Source organism: Arachis stenosperma, chromosome 8, assembly GCF_014773155.1.
Source record: "Arachis stenosperma cultivar V10309 chromosome 8, arast.V10309.gnm1.PFL2, whole genome shotgun sequence".
NCBI classification, from domain to species: domain Eukaryota; kingdom Viridiplantae; phylum Streptophyta; class Magnoliopsida; order Fabales; family Fabaceae; genus Arachis; species Arachis stenosperma.
Window position 1 is genome coordinate 5,864,863 of NC_080384.1, and position 12,844 is coordinate 5,877,706.

At 32.7% G+C, this 12,844-nt stretch overlaps 2 protein-coding genes across 8 annotated transcripts; one reads left to right on the plus strand and one right to left on the minus strand.

Moving 5' to 3' along the window:
- Window positions 1-2,805: 2,805 nt before the first annotated feature.
- Window positions 2,806-5,472, minus strand: LOC130943364 (uncharacterized). Of its 2 annotated transcripts, XM_057871207.1 has the most exons (6): window positions 5,145-5,472; window positions 4,246-4,378; window positions 3,867-3,963; window positions 3,639-3,725; window positions 3,151-3,306; window positions 2,806-3,030 (listed from the first exon to the last, which is right to left on the minus strand). In XM_057871207.1, exons 1-5 carry the CDS (start codon window positions 5,182-5,184, stop codon window positions 3,172-3,174), a joined length of 492 nt encoding a protein of 163 aa, XP_057727190.1. In that variant the 5' UTR covers window positions 5,185-5,472; the 3' UTR covers window positions 2,806-3,030; window positions 3,151-3,171. The 2 variants fall into 2 exon arrangements, with proteins under 2 accessions (XP_057727190.1, XP_057727189.1); XM_057871206.1 differs by having other exon boundaries at window positions 2,806-3,306; window positions 5,145-5,469.
- Window positions 5,473-7,248: 1,776 nt separating this feature from the next.
- Window positions 7,249-11,190, plus strand: LOC130944859 (MLO protein homolog 1-like). 6 transcript variants are annotated; one of them, XM_057873426.1, is made up of 15 exons: window positions 7,249-7,267; window positions 7,416-7,540; window positions 7,623-7,680; window positions 7,762-8,000; window positions 8,097-8,213; window positions 8,305-8,365; window positions 8,431-8,516; window positions 8,597-8,671; window positions 8,750-8,838; window positions 8,919-8,968; window positions 9,072-9,112; window positions 9,205-9,378; window positions 9,456-9,491; window positions 10,345-10,473; window positions 10,557-11,185. In XM_057873426.1, exons 3-15 carry the CDS (start codon window positions 7,650-7,652, stop codon window positions 10,953-10,955), a joined length of 1,527 nt encoding a protein of 508 aa, XP_057729409.1. In that variant the 5' UTR covers window positions 7,249-7,267; window positions 7,416-7,540; window positions 7,623-7,649; the 3' UTR covers window positions 10,956-11,185. The 6 variants fall into 6 exon arrangements, with proteins under 6 accessions (XP_057729409.1, XP_057729407.1, XP_057729406.1 ...); XM_057873424.1 differs by lacking the exon at window positions 7,249-7,267 and having other exon boundaries at window positions 7,280-7,540; window positions 7,632-7,680; window positions 10,557-11,187; XM_057873423.1 differs by lacking the exon at window positions 7,249-7,267 and having other exon boundaries at window positions 7,280-7,540; window positions 10,557-11,186.
- The last annotated feature ends 1,654 nt before the right edge of the window (window positions 11,191-12,844 follow it).

Here is a 12,844-nt window from a genome sequence, read left to right on the forward strand (position 1 = left end):
AATCTTTACTAGTGATGACCTTAAAATTAACTTCCCTTGAGAACATGCAGCACAACAAAATTCACTAGTTTTAAGAATCTTCTGATTCTTTAGTGAATGTCCATGCATCATGGTTGTTCCTAAATGACCCAATCGGTCATGCCAAGTTATGAATTCATTTGGGCTAGTAAATTTCTGGTATACAGTGGCATGTGATTCAATTACACTAATCTTAGTATAATATAACCCAGATGAAAGTGAGGGCAACTTTTCTAATATAACCTTTTTATTTAAATCATGAGTTGTAATATATAAATACTCATGATTTCTCTCATTCATTGTCTCAATATGATATTTATTTCGGCAAATATCTTTGAAACTCAACAAGTTTCTTAGAGACATCATAGATAATAGTGCATTATTTATTATAAATTTTGTTCCTCCAAGAAACAAAATTATATCTCTTCTGGAGCTTTTTATCACATTGCCTGAGCCAATAATAGTATTAACACATTCTTCTTTTGGCACCAAATGGGTAAAATATATACACTTTTGAGAATGGTATGCGAACTTGCACTATCCTCAAGGCAAACATCTTCACTATATGTCCTTGCCATTCTCTTCAAAGACAAATAATAATAATAATAAAATGAGTAGACGTACATACACAATAAAATTATTCACATGAATACTTAACAAACACACATATTAAACTATTCCATCATTGATCAAATAGCCAATATTTCCTTCAGGATCCTCAAAGAAATTAGATACATCATAATGAGTGGTGGAATTTTCATCATTTGAAACAAAATTTGTTTCCTTTCCTTTGTCATCTTTTTTCAAGGATGCTTGATAAAGATCAACTAGGTACCTTAGGGTACGACACGTACGTGACCAATGGCCCTTTCCACTACAACGGAAGTATTTATCCTTAATTGATTTACTTTGCCCATTGTTTCTTTCTTTATCCCACTTCTGGGTGAGATCCTTTATTGTGAACATAATTTCTTTTCCTTCCATAATTTTTCTTGTTATCAAAATCTTGCCATTTACCTCTTCTAAAGTTATAACTTGCTGCATTTGCTTCAGGAAATGGGGCGGCGCCAGCTAGGCGTGCTTCATGATTTCTTAAGAGTAACTCATTGTTGCGTTCAGCAACAAGAAAGCAAGAAATCAGCTCATAATATTTTTTAAATCCTTTTTCTCGATACTGCTGCTGCAGGAGCACATTCGAGGCATGGAAGGTCGAGAAAATTTTCTCTAATATATCGGGCTTAAAGAAGTATCACCGTCCTATGATGATTGCACCCTTTTTCAAGGTCTTTCCATAGATCTGCAGGATCTTTTAATGTGGGATATTCATTTTTCAATCATATGTCAAGATGACGACAAAGGAAAATCATAGATTTGGCTTTATTCTTCTGGGATGTATTATTTTCAGCTTTAATGATATCTCCAAGATCCATTAAATCAAGATGGATTTTAGCATCTAGTATCCATGATAAATAATTGTTTCCAGATATATCAAGAGCATTAAATTTAAGATGAGAGAGTTTCGACATAATGAAAATTTGTTACCTAGAGTCTTCCTAAAATTTGATTAAAGTCTCGTGTTGATAACGTGTTATGAAATAACTAAATAAATGAATAAGGAAGAGGTAATATAAAATAAAATGTAAATAGAAGACTCTAATTTTGATATTTACTAATATAATTATCTCACTATAATAATAGAAGTAACTTATATATTTACTACTATTATATATTAGCAACGTATGAAAAGAGGAGAGAAAAGTTTTGTATATAGACAATATAGAGAGAGAGAAAGAGGAGATTGTTGTTATTGATGTGTATCAAAAGCCTCCGCCTATGCCCCTATTTATACATGTTCAAGGCTTTACTTTTTCAAACTATATTAAATACAATCATCCTTGAAAAATTGTATCTTATAAAAAATGGGCATCCACATAAAATGTGATAAGGCATTCTTATCACAACACTAATAAAAATATAAAAAGTAGATTAACAGGCTTATTTGTCTTTACTAATCCATTAGTATACACTAAAATGTTAGGGAAAAAAAACTTTTTTGTACTGGTTCCTAAAAAACAAAAGTAAAGAAAATCGAATTTGAATCCTCTAAATTTTGAATTTTATTTTAGAGGATAAAGTATAATCTATCACCATTTATTTCATAAATAAGACCAAGAGAAAACATTCAATGGTAAGAGATTTCACTTTATTCTCTAAAGTGAAAATTTAAAATTAAGAAGATTTAAATTCAAAAAAATCTATTAAATTTTAACAGTAGAATCCATTTCATTTTATTTTGATAAGAAGGTAACATGGCAGAAAATTGTCAATTTGTTATAAAATATAAATATTTGAAAAAGAAATGCTTGTTAATTATCTTCCTTTTAATTGATTTCCGAAAGTAGGGGATTGGTAAATCAATAATTGCAGACACTCCATGTTTCGTTATCAGTTCATACAAAATTTTCATTCGTATACTACTATATCATTATCATATTGCTAATTTTATGAAATCTGCATCATTACCATAGCTATTTAAAGGTGGCCATCCATGCATTCAGACTAGCTATAATCAATTGGATTGACTACACTAATTGCACCTTAGCTTGATTGTTGTAAGTTGTAACCAACTCTTTTACTTTCAAAATCTTGGAATTTGGATCAAATAATCTTTTAATATTGGAGCGTCACTAGAAAACACAAAATAACTGCAGTATGGATACATGGGTAGCATTAGCATCCATTTCATGTTCGCTACAAAAGGGGCACAGAATTGACATCATCCAAACATGAATAATCCAAAGTATTTATTAATCACTGATTATGTAAACAACACAAACCAGAAAACGGTAAACTGTGAAAATTGACGCCTGTCATAGCAGCCTCTCATTAGGGTATGGTAATAGCTGATGATAGTAGCACAGAAGCAGCCAGCCAGTTATAGGACTTGACTCACATTGTAACAACAGTGAATGAATTCAAACACTAACTAATAGTCATCCCACACACTAGACGCTGCCATGAAAAGAAATCTGCTTCGTTATTAATACTAAAAAGGTATTACAAGAAATTCAAAATACATTTTGTAATTTGTACCAAGTGCTTTTAGTGAACAGAGTAATTGTCAATTTGTACCATGAGATCACAGCAACAGTCTCATGCAGCAGCTTCGAGTTCATCAGAGTTTACAGCCACTCCATTTGGGGTCTCTTCTGACCGTAGCTGAGAGGAAACATCATCTATGGCATCATTCAGTTGTGCAATCTTCTCAGCCAGTACTTTTCTTGTTTTCTGCAATGCAAAGTAAGGCAAAATTTTTGAGCTATTAAAGAAATACTTAGCACCAATAACGTCGACCAAGTTAACAATACATATGAACTTTTGCAACCGATCGTGTAGGACATAAACTGGACGGCTAGGGGAAATCAGATTTCAGAATGACAAATTGACAATCATTATATGAATTTGGCAAATTAGTCTAAGATTGGTAAAATGCTTAAATCTAATAACATGTGCATGCAAGGGAATTTGTGGGCGAAAAGGGACAAGTAAGATTCAGCATGGCAAGCATCCTTCATTAAGATATAGATGAAGGGCAATATGAAGAACAAGCAGTTTCTCACCTCTAAGGCTTTTTCTTCATCATATATGAATTTTGGCAGTTTTCTCATCAACTCCTTCCGGTCAGCTCCAGCTAGAGCTTTGCTGATCTGTATAAAGATAAAATTAAAATGGTAATAGCGTTCAAGCAACAAAGCTAATCATGGTTAATGGCACATAAAATTGAAAAGAAATATTATGACGAATATCTGAATGCTTCCCAGCTCCCACACAACGCCAGTATCTATTACCTGAGGTGCATACACGCAGCCAAGGGTACCAACAATTAATCCTCCCAAGAGAAAGCCACCGACAAAGATGCTAGCACCGCTGGGCCTTCCACCTTCACTGTAGTTCCAAACAAGTAGAACTCCAAATTAATTACATCTAATCATGTAGTACAAAATGCTGTAATCAAAAGTTTATTTTTTAATCCTGTTAGTTTCTTCCTCGTGTCAGTTATGTGTGCTGTGTGCATCCCACTCATTTATGATTATGATTTTGAGAGGCAATTTATATAAAAAGACCACCATGTACGGTTATATTATCACGGATTTGATTCATGCATTTTCACTTTGCAACAAATTATGCAGTCAGGCAGATAAACTGCAGAAATAGCCAAGAGAATACCTATATGCAGCTTGGATTGTGAGAGGCCTTCTTGCCGAAGACAGGTGCACTCCCCCACGACGATTGATATTCTGTGACAAGCTGGAATGTTTGATCTTGAACTGTGAGTAGTCCAACTTATTGATTGAAGATGCTAGCAAAATTGTTTGGAACAACAGATCAGTCACAAATCAAGATGTTCCCTCAGCTAAAAGAATCATTGCAGTAATTCTTCTTGTAGTCGAAGCTTTTGATAAAGTAGAAAACATGCCCTTTTCGGCAGAAAACAAAATACAGAATGAGAGTGAAAAATGGGCAATGCCAACCACCATTGCACGAAACAAAGACGCACCAAATCTTTATCATACCCCCCCCCCCCTTTAACCCCAACATACGAAGAAGAAGAAGAAGATCTTGATGAATTGTTTTTTAATTAAATAAAAAAAAAAAGATATTGATGAATGGCAAAGAAAGGCTGATAAACACAAGAAAGCAACATGAATCGGTGATCTTGAAACTCGTTACATTTATATCAATGTGACATACTAAAATCCAACTAATTATTACTACACACGAAGAAAACCTATAACTGTGGTATGAACACAACACTACCCAACACAAGAAAGCCTCTCGATTATGCAATCTTTGAAGCTAAACACGGAATCAATAATAATAAAAGAATAACTTGAAAATTATCAAGATCAAGCATATATTTGGTAATTCTACTGAGATCACTGTTCATATAAGACTCAGACACATCCATGGTTGACTAAATCAGAGGAATGCACCTCAATTTTGATACTTGCATCTTCTAAAACGAATCCGGAGAAAATAAAAAGAAAAATCTTGCAAAATGAATTAAGGATATAACAAGAGATGAGTATAAAGTAGGAATCTTGAAAAGGAAAAAGAAGGGTTACCGGAGTGAGTTAGGATGAAAGAAGTGGAAACTGCTGCCATGGTTGAGTTAAGTTCAGCTGCAGAGAGAGAGAGAGAGAGAGAGAGAGAGAGAATTGAGGAAATCGGAGAGAGAGAGAGAGAGAGAGGTTGGGAAACTGAGAAAGTGCGAAAAGTGTTTGCGATATTTTTGAAGAGAGAAGAGTGAAGTGAAAAAAATGAGTGTATATATATGTCGATAATATCTAAGAGAGAGAGAGATAGAGAAAGAACGAAAAGAAACGATAACTGTATAACCAGCTGCAGTTACCCCCTCTTTTTTTCCCCCAAAACACACAGATACACACGCAGTCGTCTTTGGATATGTACACACCTCTTTGGCTCTTTCTCTTCCCAGCCTATTTCTTTCTCTCCCCCCCCCCCCCCCCCCCCCCCCCCCCCCCTCTCGTTTTTTTTTTACATTTAAATGGTCCAAGGCTCCGAGTTGATTAAACAAACACAAACTTTTTTAGACCACTAATCAATTTTCGTAAAAAGTTGACTAATCTTTTGTTCAATTTTTGCATCTATGTATTTACATAAATAAATCAATTAGTATACTTTATACTTATAATATAGAATCAATAAAATACTAGCTACGTGGCTACCTACTACCTAGTGGAGCTCTTAAACAAAATACGTCACCTATTTAATTTTCTTTATATTCTTATTTAACGGTTACTTTTTTAATTAGTTGACAACTAATATTTTTATTAGTAAATGATTACATACATAGAAATATTAGTTAAGCAATTAATCATTAAATTTTAATTAGAGTAAACATTTAAATTAATCTTAATAAATTTTAGATCTTAATAAATTTTTTAGGATGCTTCTTAATAAATTTTTGTTTTGTTTAAGTAAACGAGTGAGCTGACTATTCGACCAACTTGCAGGTGCCACAGCAGGAAGGGGGTTGGCTGGCGGAGAAAAAACCGCAGAGTTGCTTCGACTCAGGAATACCCAGTTACCGCCCAGTCTTTAATCAGGGTCTGGTTTTTTTAATAAATTTTTATTATTTCAAAAAGTGATTACTCTTTTTTTTTTCTTGGGCCGTGGCCCTCTCTAGTGTCTAATAGATGGCCCAAAGTGTTGGTATCCTGTTCCCAAGGAGATGGATTTGGACATATCATAGTTGGGCCCATCATGATACCAGGTCCAAGTGTAATCCCAACGGAAAAGACCATTTCATGAACATTGACTATGGCTGAAACAGTCAACTCGGAAAAAGCAGAAAGCACGTCAACGATAAAAATGATGTTAGTTTGTGCACCCAAAAGAATTAAAAAATTTTGATGGTACTTGTCTTAATTCGTTGAATCGGTCAAATTGAAGAAAACAATTTTTTCAGTGCGCCATTATTCATTCTAAGCAACTAATTTGTTTATGCGTTTATCTAGTGTCCTTAATAAAAAGTACATTTTAAGATCATAAAATAAAATTTTTTTATTAAAAATATAAAAAATTTAAGTTTTTAATTATTTATTAAATAAAAACATTTAAAATTTTACACTAGTGATAAATTTATGGTGAGTTCTATGGTGCTTTTGTTATGGTGCCTAAATTACCTAACTTCCCTTTTAAAGTAAAAAATAAATCATGTAAAATTTATTAAATATTATTTATTTATCTTTTTTAGTAACTTAGGTACAAAGTAATAAGCACCATAGCATTCACCTAAATTTATTATTTACTTCAAAAATATATGTTAGTTAAACCCTTTATTTATTAGATAATACGTGATGGTATATTCAAGAATAAGTCAAGCCATACTCAAAAAAGAATAAAATTTTCGCGATTTCTTCTATGAAATAGTTGTTAGGTACAAGTATAATAGTTCTTAGTTAGATATTTTTGTAATAAAGTTAATATAAGTTTTAAGTAGTTTCCAATATACAAACACAGAGACAATGGAGTAACAAGAAATCATGAAAAAGCAGTCCAAAGGACACGTTCCACTTGCTACTAAATGATGAATTAAATAATTGGGGTAAAAACAATAGAAAGCTTTGCTAATTTGCTTGTTCAGCTACGATAAGAGCATATATAAATCGTAAAATTCCAAAGGCCGGCTAAAACTGGAACAATGTTATTATTATTAAATAAGGTGAGTGGTTCCCGGCAGAGTGATAACCAATACTACGGTCTCAGCAGATAAAACTCAGAAGCATATGACAAAAACATTATTCTATAACTAGAGATATTGCATTGGTGAATAATCTCTTCTGGCAAAACTAACTAGGCAACAATGGCAGGAGGAGAGGGAGGAGCAGGAGAAAGATCTCTTCAGGAAACACCCACTTGGGCAGTGGCTGTGGTGTGCAGTGTCTTTGTCATCCTCTCTGTCTTAATTGAACATGGAATCCATTCTCTTGGAAAGGTAATGCCTCAAACCACTTCTTCCAAAAATTCAATTAACTAGTAGTGATTTTCTAACAACATAGTATGTATATACATGATAGTGGTTTCAGAAAAAGCAAAAGAAGGCAATGAATGAAGCCTTGGAGAAGATCAAATCAGGTAATTAATTAAGTCATAAGGTTATGTGTAATATATGTACATATAGTGGAGTGAGTCCAAAATGATTTGAATTTGTTGCAGAATTAATGCTGTTAGGATTCTTATCGCTTCTACTTACATTTGGAACAAATTATATAAAGAAAATATGCATCCCTCACAGTATTGGGGACACCATGCTTCCATGCAAGAAGGTGGTTTCACATGGTGGTGATGGTAGGAGACACTTGCTTTCTTTTGAGACGGAGGACGACAATGATGTGTTGTCATGGCGTCGCATTCTAGCAACTTCTATCTCCGGCGACGACTATTGCTCAACCAAAGTCAGGGACAATCAACTTTCAAATTATAACTTACAATTATATCAGACCATATATTATATTATGAGAAATTAAATTCCTATTTTGTTGGCAAGGCAGGGTAAAGTGCCACTGATATCTGCTTCAGGGTTGCACCAGTTGCATATATTTATATTCGTCCTCGCTGTTTCTCACATTTTCTACAGCGTCATGACTATGGTCCTATCTCAAGCAAAAGTAAGTTTAATAAATAAACTTACATACATCATCAGTTATGAATTGATGTTTGTGGTTCTTGGTTGGCTTATTATATGAACTTTCTTAACAGATGAAGAAATGGAAGTCTTGGGAAGCAGAGACATCCTCCTTGGAGTATCAATTTTCAAATGGTAATTTTATCAGATGATAGTCGTATATATTATTATATACTAATAATATTGATCTCTTGTGTTAGATCCTGCAAGATTCAGGTTAGCACATCAAACATCATTTGTTAAGCAACATTCAGGGTGGTCTAGGATGCCCGGAATTCGATGGATTGTGAGTTCTACTTCCATCAATTCTTTCAATCACTACAAATAATAATAAGAAACTCAAAATATATATATACAATAATGTAGGTGGCGTTCTTCAGGCAATTCTTTGCATCTGTGACCAAAGTTGATTACATGACTATGCGACATGGATTTATAAATGTATGTGCTAAGTAATTATTCCAAGCTTATTATGGTTGAGTTCTATTTGTTACCTGAGTTCATTATAATTAATAACAGGCACATCTTGGTCCCAATAGCAAATTCAACTTCCATAAGTATATCAAAAGATCTATGGAGGACGATTTTAAAGTGGTTGTTGGTATCAGGTAGATTGTTATACATATATGTATATGTGTGTGTGTGTTAATGTTAATAATTTTGATGTTAATGTTTTCTTGTTTTGCAGTATGCCACTTTGGGTTTCTGCTATCATCTTTCTGCTTTTAAACGTTTATAGTAATATTCTTGCTCTCTTTCAAACACACTCATAAGCATATTATTTCCCATATTGGAGGCTTACTTAATTAACATTAATTAATTAATTACTGTATTCTTGCAGAATGGAACACGCTCACCTGGCTCTCATTCATCCCATTAGTGGTGATCGTGAAACTGAAACCATTACTACTAATAATAACTTGTTAATGTATATATATATATATAATATTGGTGCATGCAATTGCAATTTGCAGATACTTTTATTAGTTGGTACGAAGCTTGAGCTAATAATAATGGAAATGGCGCAAGAAATCCAAGATAGAACCACAATTGTAAGAGGGGTGCCAGTGGTGGAGCCAAATAACAAGTATTTCTGGTTCAATCGCCCCCAGTGGATCCTATTCTTGATACACTTCACCTTATTCCAGGTGTGTGTGAGTGTGACATGCTTATTTTGCAGTCCATTAAAAGTATTATAATCATATATTTTTTCGTTTGCGTGCAGAATGCCTTTCAAATAGCCCTTTTCCTCTGGACAGTGGTAAGTACTAATTCTACATTATCTTCTTGCATGATTAAACCCTCTTTGATATTACTCGTCAAGTTGAAGTTGAATTAAATTTTTGAGAGGGGCAACACTTTTATTAAAATCTGTCCAGCACTTAACCAGCAAAAGAAAATTGAATTATCTCATACCATTAAAAACACTAATGATGATTAATTGATAGCTACAAATTACAAAACCTGTTGTCCCCTAACACTCCTCTTAAATATATTTGGACGATAAAGTATGCTTTATAAATTAAAAACACAAAATGTAGATACATAAAAAGAGAAATGAAAAGTCTATAGCTCAAGTCAATATGAGTGAATATTTTAATATATTTTGGTGGAATTGGTTGAAAGTGATTTATAATTCGAACCAATTGAATTTAAATTCTATATATAGACTTTATGCAAGTAAATCGACTTCATTGATATCGATTTATCAATGATCTTCAATGGCTGTAAATCGAAGCCATTGCATTTGATTTAATAGGAATGGTAAATTGAAACTATTTATTTCGAATTCACTAGGGGCACAATTCAAAACCCATTTATTTGATTTACCATCAGCTTCTCAACCCAACGTTTAAACCCCTAAACCTACTAAATCAAATAATATTGATTCGAATTATATTCAAAAGCCCAAAATCGAATATAGTAAATTCGATTTATGAACATGTTTTACCCATTGCGAAGTTCTTTTATAAGTGATTTGTAGTACGAATGGCCAACGTTATAAATGGTTTGTTAAGAGTCACAATGAATGGTCATATGAGAATAATATTTTCATGAGTAACTGGTCGTTTTTATAATAATGGTAATTTTTTTGTTCTTCACTATATATGCAGTATGAGTTTAAGATCAAGTCTTGCTTCCATGAAAACTTGAAACTAATACTGATAAGGGTCATCCTTGGGGTATTCTTACAATTCATATGCAGTTATATTACATTCCCCCTCTATGCCCTAATAACCCAGGTATATACTATTTACAAATTTTATGTCTTGTCTCTGTCGCGCTAGCTAGTTGAATGAAAGCAAACATGTTCATTTTCTTGCAGATGGGATCACACATGAAGAAAGCAATATTTGAGGAGCAAACAGCAAAGGCCATTAAGAAATGGCAAAAGACAGCAAAGAACAGAACAAAGTTAAGGAAAGCAGGGATGGATAATGTTAGTAACTCAGGTTACATGAGTGGAGAAACAACACCAAGCCAAGGAACATCGCCAATTCATTTGCTTCACAAGTACAAGCCTAGTAGCAACCACACAGATACCGAGAGTGTTCTCTATTCTCCACGTTCATACCCTTCTGATACTGAGTTATCTGAGACTGAATTAGCATATACTCATCATCATCATATTCAACTCAATGAGATTACAACATCACATGGACATGGACCTCCAAATAACAGACAGGAAACTCATAATGTTGATTTTTCTTTTGACAAGCCTTAAATTTGAACCACTTGTGCGTGCATATGCCAATGCCACCCTAATTAATTAACCCTTCATGATATTAGACAAATTTGTGTTCGAAATCGCTAGAAAAGATTTGTGACCTGTCTACATTTTTGCTAAGGTTATGTACTTGATTTTATTTTTGAAACAGAAATATAGAAATAGAAAGATAGAAAGGAATATTTTTCTATCTCAACGTATAAAGTTATAAAATTTTTGTATCTTGAAAACAGAAAAGATGTTGTATTCGGTGTGCTTGTAAAAAGGAATATAATAATTAAGAAGCTATGGCTTGGTATTAAAATAAAAAGTTAGGCCAAATAAAAAAATCAGGAACCAACCAATTCTTTTTAGTCAATAATTACCTAATAATTTTTTCTCTTGAAGTTTCTCTTTCCATTTTCTTGATCTTTATTCATCTTGCCATTGATAGTCTTTTAATAAAAATGTTTCATTAATATTTGAATCCATTGCTATTTTTCCATATCAACATAACATAATTTGTCAAAAATCTTATTCGTACACCAAAATTAATCACTAAAATCAATTACTAATGTATTTGTATATATATACATATATGTATGATTTAATTTATTTTCAATGTTAAATGTATTTCAACATATATTTTATATTAGTAGCTAATTTTGACGGCTAATTTTAATGTACACGTAGCATCCAAAATTTATTTAAGTGAAACTTTATTTTGTTTGTTAAAATCTCCTTAAAATTTTAATATTTTGTATTTCTTTCTGATGGGCTTTGGCACTTTTTTTTCTCTGGGCTTTACGAAGTCTTGCTCCTTCAATATATTCATAAAAGTAAAATATTAATTTGATATTTTGGTTTTTCTGAAAAGACACAACACTAAAATATATTGATAAGTTAAAATAAAGCAAAGAAAAAAAAATGGGGGTCTTTTTTTTGTTCTAGGATGAGTGAAGTACAACAATATTGTCGTTTTGATATTTTTTTTTTCCCAAGAAAAGCACTATAGTACAAATGTAAATTGGACAGAGATATGAACATGTGGGGTTGTTGTCTTCTAGGAGGTTTTGTGTTGGGGATTGTCAAAAATTTTTTATTGGCTCTGTCATTTGGTTGTGGTTAAGCCAAGTCTTCCTCCCGATGTAATGGTAGTGGTCGCCATTGAGATTAAGGATGATAATGAGTCTCTATGGGAGTAGGAATTCTCTTTCACCTTGTTCCCGTTTAGTAAAATGTCCTCATCTTGGTTCCATGTTTATCATTGGTCGCTGTTTATTTTTCTCCGTGGAGATGCCGAATATCCACGAGTATTCATAGATATTAAACTTTTGAAACATTAATATAACCATAATAAAATCCAATAAAATTCAATCTGTTGAGTTTAAAAAACTAACAACATATTATAAATGATGATTAAACATTATTATTGAATTAAAAATCAATTATGTATGTGATTAGTTTGCTAAAGTGTGCAAAAAATTAATATAAAACAAACTAGCCCAATAACTAGCTTCTGACCTAATAACAAGCAACTAAAGTCCAACATTAGTTTAGATCCAATATTTACTCATATCATTATATTTGATCCAAAGAAAGAGTAGCTAATCTACAAGGAAGAAGGAAAGAAAAAATCTGGCCCAAGGACAAACACAAGCCCAACTAGACAATCTAAGTCCATTTATTCAAATTGGTTGCAAACTAAAGAATGAAACTACATTTTCATTTGAACTAAACTATAAAGTCACCGAACCAAACTCTCTCTTCTTTCTCTTCTCTCTTTTTCATCACCCACATGAAATCATAAAAGAAAAGCAAGAAAAAAGTGAAATTCTAATTTGGCTAAATCAAAGTATAAAAAGTGGGTTACCAATTCAAGAAAAGAAGAAGGAAGTCAAAGAAGC

Excerpts from the sequence above, each read along its gene's own strand:
- LOC130943364 (XM_057871207.1), bottom strand. The coding sequence starts at position 5,184 with ATGGCAGCAGTTTCCACTTCTTTCATCCTAACTCACTCCG. Across the intron at positions 4,379-5,144 it reads TTTCATCCTAACTCACTCCG|CATCTTCAATCAATAAGTTG; the intron begins GTAACCCTTCTT and ends CAATTTTGCTAG. Across the intron at positions 3,726-3,866 it reads GCTGCGTGTATGCACCTCAG|ATCAGCAAAGCTCTAGCTGG; the intron begins GTAATAGATACT and ends ATCTTTATACAG.
- LOC130944859 (XM_057873423.1), top strand. The coding sequence starts at position 7,409 with ATGGCAGGAGGAGAGGGAGGAGCAGGAGAAAGATCTCTTCAGGAAACA. Across the intron at positions 8,214-8,304 it reads TGGTCCTATCTCAAGCAAAA|ATGAAGAAATGGAAGTCTTG; the intron begins GTAAGTTTAATA and ends CTTTCTTAACAG. Across the intron at positions 8,517-8,596 it reads TGCCCGGAATTCGATGGATT|GTGGCGTTCTTCAGGCAATT; the intron begins GTGAGTTCTACT and ends ACAATAATGTAG.